A 15,056-nucleotide genomic window follows, 5' to 3' on the forward strand; every position below is an offset into this window, starting at 1 on the left:
GAATAAACGAAAGGTTAGGCAGATTAACACATTTACATTTATTATAGAAGTAATAATTTGGTCGTTATCCCAGCAATTACACATGATTTGAATTAAAATAAGCGAAGAGAGAATTTTTTGATATTCTTCGTTAATAATTTGCCTTCATTTAAATTTAAAATGGCATAATCCACCTAATGGTACAATTATAAGTAAATGTAGTATGTTTTAGTTGCTTCTTTTTAATCTTTCTTACTTTTTTTTTTCTAGGTTAATTAAAAGAGTAAAAATGCCGTGAATTGAGTTCTGCTTATTTTTCAAATATAATTCCCAACATCTCATTGCCGTTGCGTTGATGAGTCAATCCTTAATCTGTATGTTTGCTTTTCATCTTTACTTGAAGCCACTGCCGGGTTCGTATAATTGTTTACTTAGCCATTTCTGTCGAGAGATTATCTGAGGTAATTTGCTTACAATCATTTCCTTGGGAAAAACTTTGCGTGCGAATCAATGATGTTACGGTGGATTTTCATTTAAACAATCGTAGGGAAAACTGTCTTTCATGTAAATACAATAACAATTGCTATCAAAGGACAACAGTACATGTAAATAGAAATGTGACATGCGCGCTAGAATCATTTAACAATGTAGATTTCTTTCGATTGCCATTCAGCTGAATAATAAGACGTGCGCACTAGCAGCATTCAACAATGTAGATTTCTTTCGATTATCAGCTGAATAATGAGACGTGCGCACTACAATCGTTAACAATGTAGATTTCTTTCGATTATCAGCTGAATAATGAGACATGCGCACTACAATCGTTAACAATGTAGATTTCTTTCGATTATCAGCTGAATAATGAGACATGCGCACTACAATCGTTAACAATGTAGATTTGCTTTAGTTTTTATTCAATTGAAAGAAAGACAGAAAATGAAAAATATAAAAATAAACTCTCGTATTCGATAAACCGAATTTTGAAATGACGCAGGTGGTAGAGGTTACACTGATACGTCTGTTGAGAGATAGAAGGAAGTTTTAGTAGCTTACTACGCACCTTTTATTGAGAAATACTACCTTTATAATCGCAATTAACGAGTAGTAATCTGTTTTAAATCCTTCTGAAGTGTGCACAGACCGCCCTGGGTGTGATAGTGGCTTCGACGCAAGTTTACCCTGCCACAGTTAGTTTAACCTCCACAAATTGTTTTCTGTTAAGATCTAATCTCTTTCGTAGGATCTTTTCTTTATAGTTATGATACCAACAGATGCCTCCTTGATCTTTTAGCCAACATCTTTTCATACAGGAGATAGCTTGGAAGTAATTCACTGAGTAATGATCTTGGGAACACGCGGGCTGCAAACAGAGGGGGATTATAGAAAAGACAAGGGTAAGTATCTCTGGCTGTTAACCTGTCACGTTTTCTTTATAGGCAGAATAGATGTGGTGACACATTAATTAGCAATTCTGTCGACAATCTCTAATACTTCCGGCAAGGGAATGAAAGATTAAAAATTATTAGAAGGGATATAAATAGTTTTTTTTAAAAAAATAGGATACAATTAAATAGTTTCTTTGTTTTGGGGGTTTCCAAAAGTTTCTGGATATTAAATTTTTAGTTGCAAGTCTTCTTACTAAGTGGCGCAGTGTTTACTAATATTTCCTTGTTTTAAATTATTGAGTCTTAATTTTGCCTATTAAAACTAAAACTTTAATTAAATTTTTAGTGTTAAGTATTTTCACTAGGTGACGCAATGTTTCGCAACATTTTCTTGCTTTTAATTCTTAGTTCACAATTTTCCCCTGTTTTTGGATATTCAAGTTTTAGTTTTAAGTATTCTCACTAGGTGGCGCAATGTTTGCGGGTATATTTTTGTTTTAAATTCTTCGTAATTTTTTCACATAATTTATGGATATTCACGTTTTAGTTTTAAGTCTTCTCACTAGGTGGCGGAAAGTTTACTTTTCTTAATATGAAATTTTCTTGATATTCAATTCTTAGTTCGTCATTATCCCGATAGGTGGAAGATTGTAGTTGTCTAGAATGTCATTATGTAAAAATATATAACGAACTGAATGTCGTAAACCGAAATTGTAGCAACATATTTAAGTTGGATCATTTCAGTGATCATTATCGGCCATTATTTTAATCGTGATAAAAAAAATAACTCCAAACAGAAAAAGAAAAAAAAAAGAGTAATAATGACTCGAGTTTTGATTGAATTTCTTGAAATTGTGGCTATTAAAATAATATGCACATTGTTTGGATGCAAAATGAGAAGGTTTTGCCACTCACGAAACATCCATAAAAAATATTTTTAAAAAATGGACCAAATTATCCAGGAAATAGCTAAAAGCGTTTCACAACTGATATCATATAATTAGTTTTCTCCTATCGCACTACATTAAGCAAATAACAGATGGAGGGGAGGAAATAAATAAAATTTCCCACAGTAGATAATGGAAAATTTTTTTCACTTTGTATTTTCGTCAGTAGTTGAAATAAGGTTAATTGAACACTGATGACATCTTTACATTAAACATCAATTATTCGTCAACCTTCTCGGGCATAAATCTCAACCCTATCACCATAAATCATAAATATACATTTCCGGACATTAAAACAAACTACTGAAATGGCATCTACAATTAGCATGTTTTCTTTCTTTTTTTTTTTATCGTATGCCTCATTTTTCAATAGAGAATAAATACCCTGAAGCCTAAACAATCATCTGTCTGAGCTATAAAGATGAGTACAATTCCTTCATGCATAATAGGTAAGCTTCCTACAATATAAAAAGAATTTCTTACTTTAAACATAAATAAATAAACAGATTTAAAAATTTTATCTTCGAATAAAAATTAATAGTTATTTAATCGCTCTGAAAAATAATTTATTTGTCTTGTTTAAACTTAAGAGATAAGAAAGAAAGAAAAATCATTTGGATTTATTACATAATAGATTGTTGAAATCGACAAAAGCGATTACAATCTTTTGGTTTTAACGTAATAATAATAAACGTGTGAATTTATTAAACAGAGATTGTTGTAGAAATCAACAATGTCTGTTGATTGGTTGCTATAGAAATTAATCAACAGTGGGATAGATATTAACAGCAAAAGATGATTTTGCTGTTGAAATCAACAAGATGTGATGACGAAAATCGTTAGAATGAAATAAACAATGGTTGCTATAGAAATAAGCCAACAATGATATAGAAATTAACAGCAAAAGATGATTTTGCTGGTTAACATTGCAGAAATGAACAAAAGATTTTTTTCATGTTAATTATAATAATTAAAATCGTGTGAATGTATTAAAGAATGGTTTCTATAGAATTAAATCAACAACAGTATAGAAATGAACATCAAAATAAAATATAAAACTTTTCTAGCTTATTAAACAATGGAATTTCGTTGGCTTTAAAGCCAACGAAATGATCTACAACTATTATTAAGCAGTTAGTTTATATTTCGCTTAGCTGATTTTGATATTCCCATTATGTAGCTTGTTTTAAATCTCGTCATTGGATTTTATGAAAAAAAAATGACCTGATTTTACTGAATGTAGTTATATCGAGTGATCTATCTTACAGGGGGATATGCGACATACGACACGTCCTCCACAGCCAACGTCGATATCTCATGGACAGATTCCGAAATTATCTCCAATACATCGGGAGCATCTTATTTGGCTACTCCAATGTTCAATACCACTGGACCCAGCGGCTTCTGCGTTTCGTTTTACTTCATCGTATATGGACTTAGCGCTAGTGGACTGAAACTCTATTTGAAAACAAACAGCGGTGACATCTCGGAATTATGGGAGACCAGAGATAAAACGGGAGAGGTGTGGAAGAAGGCAGAATTTGTGTACAGCCATTTTGGAAGGCATCAAGTAAGTAATAGCTTGTTTAAATATCTGTTGTTGTTGTTTAAATATTTTGGCAAAATTTTGACAAAAGCACCTGTTTGATTGGAGTTAATATAAAAATATAATAATTCATATATTTATATTAATGATCGTTAGAAAAGCCATTTCCCTGTTTGGTGAATTACTCCTGCAGTTCATCTAAATTTGGCCAAATGAGACGAGCATATAAATAAATAAAAAATAAAGGTAACTTATATAGATGTCTTTTGGCTTTCATCATGGTTGCCATGGTGAAAATTAACAAGAAGAAATAAAAAAGAAAAACAGTTAATAATGCTGATTGCATTATCTGTCTCGGTATATTTGCATTTAGGCTGCTCCATTGGGTTCGTGGGAAGAGCTTTCTCTTACATAACTAAATAGAGTCAATGCTAAATGGTATAAAAAAAATATATAAATAAAAAAAACCTCCCAATAATTTATTTTGTTCCTTTCAGTGAATTTCTTCCTAACAATGCAAAAAAAAAAAAAAAAGCCGAATAACTTGTCTTTTTCGTCTGATACTTTCATGTTTTTATTTTTTTAGACACACACACATACAAAGTAAATAGAATTTCTGCTTATAACGAAGTTAGTTTCAACCATCCATATTTTCCATTCGGGTATCCTCCTAAATATTCTTCCAACCAACAAATTTATTTTCACGTCATCTTTCCGGTCCTATTTTCAGTATTAGTAATCTTGTAAGCCTGCCGATACCCGTGGGTTTTACTCCCTCCCTGCCTGTCTTCTCTCCTGTGTATGATGTATTTTTCTCGGTAATGCCAGCGTAATACAGATAAGTGTTGTTTAAGTGGAAGAAATATAGCTACAACATGTGAAGCAACATTTACTCTCTCAAAGAAATAACGACTACAAATTAGACTAGAAAACATCGTGAACTACTGATAGGATAGCTTGGAAAGAGCGTGACGTAATTTTCTTGAGACGAGCCAGAGAAGACACACACACACATACATACGTAGAACTGGAAGCATGATAGAGATGTATAAGGAAAGGCGGTTAGCGACTCTATGTTGCGTGCCTTTTTGTTTAATGAATGCCCGTTCGTCTTTTCGAAAGGGGCGGGTATGGGGGAGTGGGGGGGAGAAAGAGAGGATCCCTGCAAAGCCTCAAGAGTTGGGAAATAAAGGAGAAAATTGATGTAAATGAAGTAGCTGAAAAGGTTAGGTGAGAATAATTGCAGATGCATTTTGCGGTTGGCAAAATGCATCGGATCGATAGCAGCAGAAGGGGGGGAGGGGTAAAATGGGGATTTCCCGGTGCATGTGCAATCTGTGTGCTGTAAGAGGCGCGAGGAAGTTAAGAGAATTCACAGACGGAAGTGAAATATTAACGTGGCTTGTCTCTCCCGCCGGTGTAGCATTTGAAAAATTGTTGTGTGGTTTGCTTTAATTCAACGATTCCCAGGAACGCAGTTTAGATGCACTCGTAGAAGCCCGTAGAAAAGTTTTCGGACCCCCCCCTTTTAAAAAGAAAAAAGAAAAAAAGGAATAAATTAAGATAAAACAGATATCCGAGCTTGGAAAAGATCCATTTATTTCGGCCCGCTGACATTTGGTGGATGGTGTACGCTGTCTTCAGGTACGATAGGGGGAAGGATCATCATAAATCTGTTTACGGAAAGGGGTCATCATAAATCTGGTTGCTGTTTTGCATACTTTCTTTTGCCCCTTCCTGAAGTGCAACTTTCTGGTTTAAAATAACTTTGTTTGCTGACTGACTTCATTTGTTTTGAATAATGTTTTGACCCTTCATAAAATAAAAATTCGAGTATTCTTAAATAAATGGACGATAAAGAAACAAAATTAAAAATCTGTATTTTTTTTTTTTTTTATTTATCAAAACCAACTTTTCGTTCGAAGAGATTTACGACTAGCGTGCGCCTCTGTTACGTAAACGGAGAGCCAAATGGTGAATATTTTGTAACAAGAAACCGGGAGGTTGTGTTGTTATAAGGGACATCCAGGCAAATGAAATCCACTCTAAAATGAAACGTACTTGTCAGCATAGGACTCTCAGAGTTGACGACATTGGTGATGTTACACCTGGAGATGAAAATCATCTTCCACTAAACATTCACCGATTACGTGCTATAGTAGAATTGGAACCCACAGCTTGTAGGTTGTCGAACAGAAAGGGTATACTATTCTAGTTTTGTAATTAAAACAATAAAAAACTAGCCTTAAGTAGCAACGCTATAGATTAATAGAATTTTAAATCCATTGAATTCCATAGATTGTTAGTTGAATAGTAAAAGAATGAAGTGAGGCAAACGTGGCATTTGGACGCATTTGACAAATATTTAGTGAGTGCCCATTTTTGTTTACTTCAGTCCGTTAAAGTTTAATAATAATCGCTCTAAATAATAAAACAATATTACTTGATCATTCAACGGAGGCTGTTATAAGGTTATGTTTCATGTTTCTAGCAACAATATAGTATGTCGCTCTCCCCCAGCATGTTACGTGGTCAATAATGAAATAGGCGATCTCTTAATGTTCTGTGTGCGCATCTTATTCTAAATTGTTTCTGATTAATTGGTGCAGAAAAAAAAAAAGAAGTTTGCTTTATTATGTTTACGTTTTACTTATGTTTATGTTTATTTTTTGATTATTTGAAAATTCATTTGTAATCTTTCTGCTTTATATATACATGTATTTCTTTGAATCATTATTTACCTTTTTTTTTTTTTTGTATAAAAATAGTTATTCATGATGTTTCAATTTATTGTTAGTCCAGATTTCAATTTAGTAGATTTTAAAGCCATTTCTATATTTCTACGTGTTTATTGATTTCAAGTTTGATTCATTTCTTAAACCTTCCATTGAAGTATGAAAAGTATTTATTGTATAACACACAAGATATCTTTCAAAGCTTCTTTTGCCTTCGGAAGAAAAGAGAATTCATTCCACTACAAATATTTCTCATTACTTATCTTATTACTTAAGTGATTGTTACTTAAATCCAAGTAAGAAATTAAATCTGACTGTTAAAAATGTTTTTTAATTGTATAATTCAAGTGGATACTCTCATAATAGTAAATAAGAAATAATAAAGATGACGTTTGATTGAGTCTTTAGTTTCCAAAATTTTCTTAACATCGTTTGGTCGCTTTCTATAATCCATCCCCCCCCCCTTCCCCGGCAAGAAATGAAAGAACACAAAGCATGAATTAAATTCTGAACAATAAAATTGTTTTAACGATCAAATGTAATGGTAAATATAAAAATATTTGCGATTCGAACGAGAACTGTAATTGACTACGACTAGCATTTTAGTTGTTTTTTTCAGTTGTGCATGAATAAGGCGTGTATAGTTCGCCCACCGATTTGAGGTCCCTCGACACTTCTGCGCATCTCAGAAAAAGAAGTATCCATTCCGATAATAGGGTAATCAATCTGTATAGTGGGATGAGTTGTTTATTATTACCGGTCGGAAAATTAACTTCTCTTTTATGATTATTGTAGTTAACTATGTTGCCTGTATAACAGTTGGAAAATTTTACCTATAAAGCACGTGATTTCGCGTGTTGGCGACCAATTCGGACGTCCTTCATTTTTTTCTTCCCTTCAGCATGAATCGACTATTCTTGGAAAGACGCGAAGCAGGGACCTGGAAACGGTGGGCGAACTATACTAGTGCAATTGGCCGCGAACTACAACTAAAATCATTGATTTTCCATTAAACTTAGCATTAATTTACCTACTGTATCATCCCTAAAAGTAGTTGTGACCAGCAAGGTTTCATGAGTTAAAATGATTCATTCGCCTTTACTCTTTGCATTTGCTCATCCTGTACTATCGAATGAATGACGTTCGTTGGTTATTATTCGCAATAACTTCATTTTTCTTTCTGTATATGTGACTTTTTTTTTTTAAATTTAACTTTTGTTCCCAATTATACAGAACGCCATGCCTTTTTTTTTTTAAATGAGTTCGTGCAACTGTTTAAGTCCCACAGATGCCAGTAAAATAAACGTGCCGCTTATTTTAAAATTATTGCATTATAAATGGAAAATACATTGGATTACTTTTTATGGCATTCATTCGGAGGAGATGTTTACCTTTGCAGGTGTTTAATCGGTTTTCATTTTAAAGACTATTCGCTATTCGTCTGTGCATCTACCGCATAAAACAAACAAGTAAAAAAACATGCCATCTTAACTCGTGTCCGAAGTAAAAAAAAAAAAAAAAATCTGTCTACTAACTTTTCCTTATCTTCCACTGTTTTTAATGTTGTGTGTTGACCGAAATCCCACACCCATCCCATCCGATAGAACATCGCAGTCTAATCCAGCGTGTTCTTCAGAGTCCTTTCTTCGTTTTCTCGTGAACTACAGCAACCACCCATGTAGACGCTCTTTTCCCATTCTGACACCGCTTTCTGACATTTGAACGGTGATCTGTCAGCAGTTGGCAATTGTTTCCACATGTTTTCGACAGGTGCTTCATCGTCTCTTGTGCAGAGCACAGTCTGATGATTTTTCTACGCTCATACGAGGAGACTTGCTAGGTGAGGACTTACTAGCAAAATTCTTCCTTGAACTTGCGGTGTAGTATACGATGATCTATTTTTTTTTTTTTTTGAACTCTTGTCGGTGCATCTTTACAGAGGTTTCCCCTTTTATTTTCTTCATTCTTTTAATTTTTAAATTGAAATTCATCGAAACTGATTTTCATTAATGTTTTAATTGAATGTTTTAAATTTTAAACTATTTTGTCATTTTTGAATTCAGTTCATAACCATTTTTAATTGCATTTAGTATTTTTTTTTATTTTTAATTTATTTTAATCTTTAAGTTTCATTTAAATTAAATTAATGAATTAAATTTAAAAACAAATTTTAATATATTTAATTTTATTTAATTATTAATTTAAAATTTAATTTAAAATCTTTTGTTTTGATTAATTTCTTTTCATTTTAGTTTTTTTATTTATTTTCATTATTTTTAATTAAATTAATTTTTAGTTTAATAATTTTTAAAATTTTAATTATTGTTTAAAATTTGAATTCATTTTTAATTATTTTTTGAATTTTTTATTAATTTTTTTAATGTATTAATTTAGTAATTGAAATTATTTTTTTAATTTTAAAAATGTAATTTAAAAAGTAATTATTTAAACATAATTTTTTAAAAAAAATTAATTATTTAAATTTAAAAAAAAAATTTTACATTTAATTCAAAGCTTTCTTAATTAAATAACAAAAACGATCATAAATTATTAACTAATTAACGCTGCTAATTTATTACTTTCACTCAATTATTATGACTTCTCATGGTGACCATAAAGTACTCAAATCGTACTTTATTCCATTCTTCCGTTTATTTGAATAAAAAATTCTTCATTTCAGTTACATGGAAAAATAAACGTCTGAAATATGCGCAAAATTTATTTTGAAAATTTCAAAACTTCCGAAAACTTAGAGACTATTCCCCCAACCCCACCCCACCCCACCCCACCCCATCAAATGCTGTCATGTGTGTTGTTGACGATCCAATTGAATGCGTTCTGTATTTCTTCTTCTTGTGTAGATTTTGTCTTGTATGAAGGAAACATTCAACCACTGACATCACATGTTTATAATATGAGGGGTCGTTTGATGCTTTGAACAGAAAAAAAAAAAGAAGTTCGTGAATCTCATTTAGGAAAACTTTGTAACATAATACGTTGTTCGCATTCATTCATTCAGAATGGATTATTTTTTTTAATCCTGTTTCATAAACATATTTGCTTTGTAAATTGACGAAGAATAGGAATGATGGGATAACAAAGTGTTATTTGCATATTGCGAAATTATTGGGGTTTATATGAGGGCACAGATCAACGTACGATCAAACGAACGATGATCTTTTTAAATGAATGAGAATTATTCAATCTTATAGCGAGGTAGATGAATTTTGCATCCTACAAAACAGACAAACCCGCCATAGAACACACGCAAGCGATTTGTAATCATAATACATTTGTATCATAGTCTTAGTTGTTTAGGCCGTTCAAACAACCTTTAATTATTAAGATTTTGTTTGGTTAATACTTAAAATCTGGGAATTTTTTTTACAGAGATTGAACGTATTTGTTCGTTTATCAATCCGATCTAGGACAAGTTAGCTCATCACCAAATTTTGTATGATGGGCTAACTTGTATTATTACCACACGATATTAGCACTATTAAGAAGATCTTAAGCTATGTTTGGATCCAAATATTTAATGTATCCTTTACAATATCTCTTAACACACAGTAAAACGTTTGCAAAATACGACTTTAAAAAAATGCAATTTTTTTCCTTAAAATTTGCATTAATTTTTTTTATCTGAAATTTAAATTTAATTTAATACTTCTTAAAATGTCTTAAATTGGCATTTTTTTCATTTATGTTCGGAAAATAGACTACTATAAATTCTTGTTTACAAATGTTCACTTTAGTTAAAACAAAAATAAATTAAGCACCCAACAAACCCGTTTCAAATTTTGCTGGTTTGTTCGTATAATTCAAAGTTAAGTTTGTTACAAGGGAGCACTCTTTGTACCTTCGCTTCGATCCACTTCCTCCATCCTTTTTTCATCCTAAACCTCTTCTGAACCATTGCATCTCCACTGTTGTCCGGTTATGGTTTCGACTCATTCTGTTTAGATTTTTTTGAGGTCTCATATTTTTAATTTGCACTGTAATAACAACAAATTAATTTCCTTGTCTTGTTTTTTTTTAAATGTTTGTCTTTCAAGATTAGATTTCTCAATTATAATATTTTTTAACGAAGATTCATCCTACGATTGTTATGCTACTGGTCCTAGGATAAAGGAACGAATTTTTACGTTTTTTTTTGTGTAAAAAAAAAATATTACTATGATGGAGAAATTGAATGGTTTGTAAAGAATACCATCGTAAGAAACTCCGAAGATATCTTTAATGGTCATCCGGATTTTAATGAAACCGTAATTTGTGTTGAACTTCTCCATTTACTAGATAACCTCACAGATTCTTTGAATGTTTCCACTTAGTGATGAGGCCATGAAGAATGGTGGTGCTATGTCAATAGCTTACGTTCAAAGATCACTTTGGTTTAATGAAAGCAGAATTCTATTTTTGTCAGAGAAAACATTCTGGGATGACAGGCCTATACTGGGTAAGCCATCTAGTCTACCACCTAGACTTCACAAACATCTTTACCACGGTGGGGTTACAATTTGCTTTTAACTTAGGAAGCATTTCGAGACCAGAGCTCCGTTGCGCGTAGCGTGTTTAAAAAAAAACAAAAAAACATTGATACCGCACAAAATAACTCCTAATTTCGGCACCACCTGGTGGCTGATATCAACGGTTATTGCTATGAAAACCTAATAAACTATTACATCCTTCTTAAGACTATTTTATTACATTGACAGGAAATGCTGAATTAATATGTTGTGCCTCCTTTGGCATGGACTCCGCTAAACCACAGAAGGTATCCCCCTAGACATTCGGAAGCAATTAGACAGATGTCAGCGATCGAGCGAGGCGTTGGCATCAACCAGCGGATGCTGCATTTCGCGTGGTTCCACAAATGTTCAATCGGATTCAAATCATCAGAATTACTGGTCAGCTGAGCACAAGGAATGCTTGGAGATGCTCTTCGAACTATGTTCACAACGCCAGCTTCGTAACACGCAGCGTTATCTTGCAGGAACAGTCCGTATACATCCGGTCACATTATCTCCATGAATCCCTCAGGTAGAAATAAGCAGGGATGGTGCTCAATGGAGAACAAGAGGACCCAAGTGATGTCCGTGAAAACAACCCTCGTATGGGGATGTCGCCACCATCGTCCTGTTTCCGGCCAATCGTGTGCCATCTGGGTGACGAAAAATAGGCTGGATGGTCAACGAGTAGATGATTTGCGCAGTATCAACACATCAAACATATGAACATGTCAAAAATTCGAAAATATGCCACACAAGCTGTGTTGCTATTGCAGGTCAAAGTAGGTCTATATAATAATAATAATAATAATAATAATAATAATAATAATAATAATAATAATAATATTAGGCAATGTGGGAGAATTAATTTGAAAAAAAAAACCGTTTTTTGTATAATATATACATTTATTTTTAAGGGGGGGGCGGAGCGCTTTTTTGTAGGGTGGGAAAATGATGAAAAAGGGGTGCGAGCCATTTCGACCGTGTGGGTTGTCGTCTGAACGCATGGAGCTAAGCCCCTCCCACTCCCCTTTTGTTTTGTCTCTAAAAGACATCTGCAACGCCCTAAGAATTCTTGAGTAAAATGTCAATGACATTAAAAAAGGGGCTTTCCTAAACAAAAGCAGGCAAAATAGCTGTAAAAATAATAAAAAAAAATTAACTCTGGTTTATCAAACTTATATATGTTATATTGACACCAAACATCCAATGTTTGATACCAAATTCTTCTTAGAATATCTCAACATGCCATTGGTTAAATATCAACTGCTGATCCACGATTCGATGTCGCTTTTGTAAACCGCAATATATATTTAACTTGCTTTTAAATTAAAAAAAAAATTCAACTAAGCCGAATTGAAGTGCATGAGAGGAAGGGGAGATCCTAAGCACTATTTTATTTCTTAGGATAGCCTTTTCTGTTTTATTTCTTAAAGAGATTTTTTTTTTTTTAAATGAATACCATTAGACCTACGTGCCAACTTATAACTCCACCTAATTAGTGTATCCGCACGTTTGTATCATGACACCTCCTTGGGATTTTGGTGCCAATTTAGGAAATTAAAAGCTGACGTTTCCCTCCTCCCACCCCACCAGAAATATTTAGTAGGGTAAAGTCTCCGGCGAATAAACGAAACGCCCTCATTCGCTTTAAAAATAATGAACGTCTGGTGGAGAAGTAAACCTCGCCAGTTGTGTAACTTTGGCTTAGAGTAGGGAGCGGGGGGGGGGGGGTTTAGCTGAAAGGCGCGTGCCATGACTGGGTGGTTATTGCTTAATATCTCAACTGAGAAAAACCTCCTTAGTTTCCGGGTTGTCAGATGTAGTTCACGCAAGGTGCTCCTAAACACACACACACACCGCTCTTGTTTAAGTAGCTCATTACCTTTTTTTTTTTTGTCTTATTTGAGTTCCACCCCTTTCTAGCTTCATTTATACAATTTTTTTTTTCTGTTTCCAAAATTATATTTCAGCACTCTTTTCTTCACTCAATTACACGCAAAATATTACGACTACCTTCTCTCAGGGGTAAGTTGAATGATGGTTGAAACTAGAACGAACGCTTTGTGATATTTCTAAACCTGCTCTATCAAGACAAGTGTTCATTGATGAACTAGTCTCTCTCTCTCTCTCTTTCTCTTTTTTTTGTCATTACCATTTAAATGAAATTGAGAATTTCTACCCCTCAGCTCTTTACTGAATTACAATCAATTTCTTTTATGAAGACTACGAGGTGTGGCAAACCTTCAATTATCGTGGGGTTGGAACTAAAAAGAAGATTTGGCAGCAGCACGTGAATGTTTTATAAGTTATGGACATCCTCGGATATGAAGTGATGAAATTAAAATAGATGGTACGAAAAGGTCAACGGAAAAGAGAGATTATGGAAATTAAATAGACGTGATAAAGATGGGGGAAAATTAAATGGAATAATAAAGGTTGACGGAAGGAAACTTGTTTAGAAAAAATATGACGTAGATAAAAGTCATCGAGGAGAATAAGAGTCGGAATGGCTTCCGTAGGTAGTCGGTAACGAAGATCTCTTTTTTTTTTTATTATTATTGGAACATTAAAAGGAACGTAAGGAACATTAAAAAAACGCTTTGCAGTGAAGCTGAGTTGACCAGTCTCGTACGGAGGTTGTGAAATTTTTTTATCCTGGGATGTCAGGATTTTTATGCATAAAAAACAGACAAACCTATCAAAGAACACACGAATGCAAGTATTATATACTGACTTTATAGCCCTCGTTGATTTGATGTAATATAAAGTACTCTATGAAGTGACAAATGAAAACAAACATCCATCCTCATTGACATATTAAGATTAGTGATTTGTTACTGCTATCCTATCATCCTATCAGCGGTCCTAACAGGAACTTAAGCGCCCACCACCTTTCCTAGTATTCTTGGACTTCTCAACCGCAACTCGAGGATAAGGTGGTTAGTCCTATGCTTCGCGGTGTGTCCTATGTCTGTGTTCACGGGGAAGGTTTGCCTGTTCTGGGGGACGAAAAACTTGAGTTTCCGAGGTGAAAAAAAAAAAAAAAAAAAAAAAAAAAAAAAAAAAAAAAAAAACCCTACCTCCGTATGAGACCGGCTACGTGACCTTTCGTCGATCTGTAACAGAAAGATACCAATAAGTATCTTTCTGTCGTTACACGTAACCTATAATGCAAACAAATATACCTGTTGAGTCGACTGTCCATCGGTATACTCTCAATGGCTTTGATTGAGACTTTGATTTAAAAAAAAACAAAAAAAAAACGACTGCATCACTCAAATAGATTTGGATTATCAGTTCATGGAAATACGCAGAAGGCCAACAACCAAGGAACGAAAGTGTATTCTTGGAGCAATGCGGATAACAGTCCAGATATATAAACCATAGCCGTTCAAAGAATCTACAGGAGTTCAAGTAAGTTTAGAAAACTACGTAAAGATCAGCGCATCTCTAATTATCCGAAACAGCCGCATATAATAAGCCAAACATCAACTATGGCAATCGACAGCGAAGACTACACTAACTTGAAGACCACCATCATTGGTCCAGGGGGGAGAGTTAGGAAGTCCGTGATGTGGAGCAACGAATCCCATTCTTTTCCAGTCGCACAAGCGAAGGCGAGTCTAATGGATACTTGTAGAACGCCAAAGTACATCGTCCTAACTGTTTGATGTGGTGATGGATGCGAAAAGGTTTGGGAGCGCCGATCTTTGCATGTATAGTGTCTGGAAGGAGGAATGCTAAAGAATAGGGTTGAAAAGGCAGTACATCTATTAAAATAGGCAGTCTCGCAAGGCACGTGCTCGCATCGGCACGACTGTAGACGGGACTATCATAAAGATGGAAGAAGATGTTGGAATTTGTTGGAAAATAGGCAAACCCACCATCGAATCTTGTTTCGTATTAAGACGTTTGTGCGAGGTCGCTAACAAGCAAAATCCAATCAATTGGCA

At 33.8% G+C, this 15,056-nt stretch overlaps 1 protein-coding gene across 1 annotated transcript in view; it reads left to right on the forward strand.

Moving 5' to 3' along the window:
- The window catches only part of LOC150108233 (MAM and LDL-receptor class A domain-containing protein 1-like), a 135,449-nt gene that overhangs the window by 20,775 nt on the left and 99,618 nt on the right, over positions 1-15,056 (forward strand). Inside the window, exon 3 of the mRNA XM_090390431.1 lies at positions 3,580-3,881. Coding sequence (XP_090246557.1) covers positions 3,580-3,881 — 302 coding nt within the window. The remainder of the gene's footprint in view (positions 1-3,579; positions 3,882-15,056) is intronic.

Source organism: Typopeltis vanoorti, chromosome 3 (assembly GCF_054136105.1).
Source record: "Typopeltis vanoorti isolate ZY-2024b chromosome 3, IOZ_Tvanoo_1.0, whole genome shotgun sequence".
Classification (NCBI taxonomy): domain Eukaryota; kingdom Metazoa; phylum Arthropoda; class Arachnida; order Uropygi; family Thelyphonidae; genus Typopeltis; species Typopeltis vanoorti.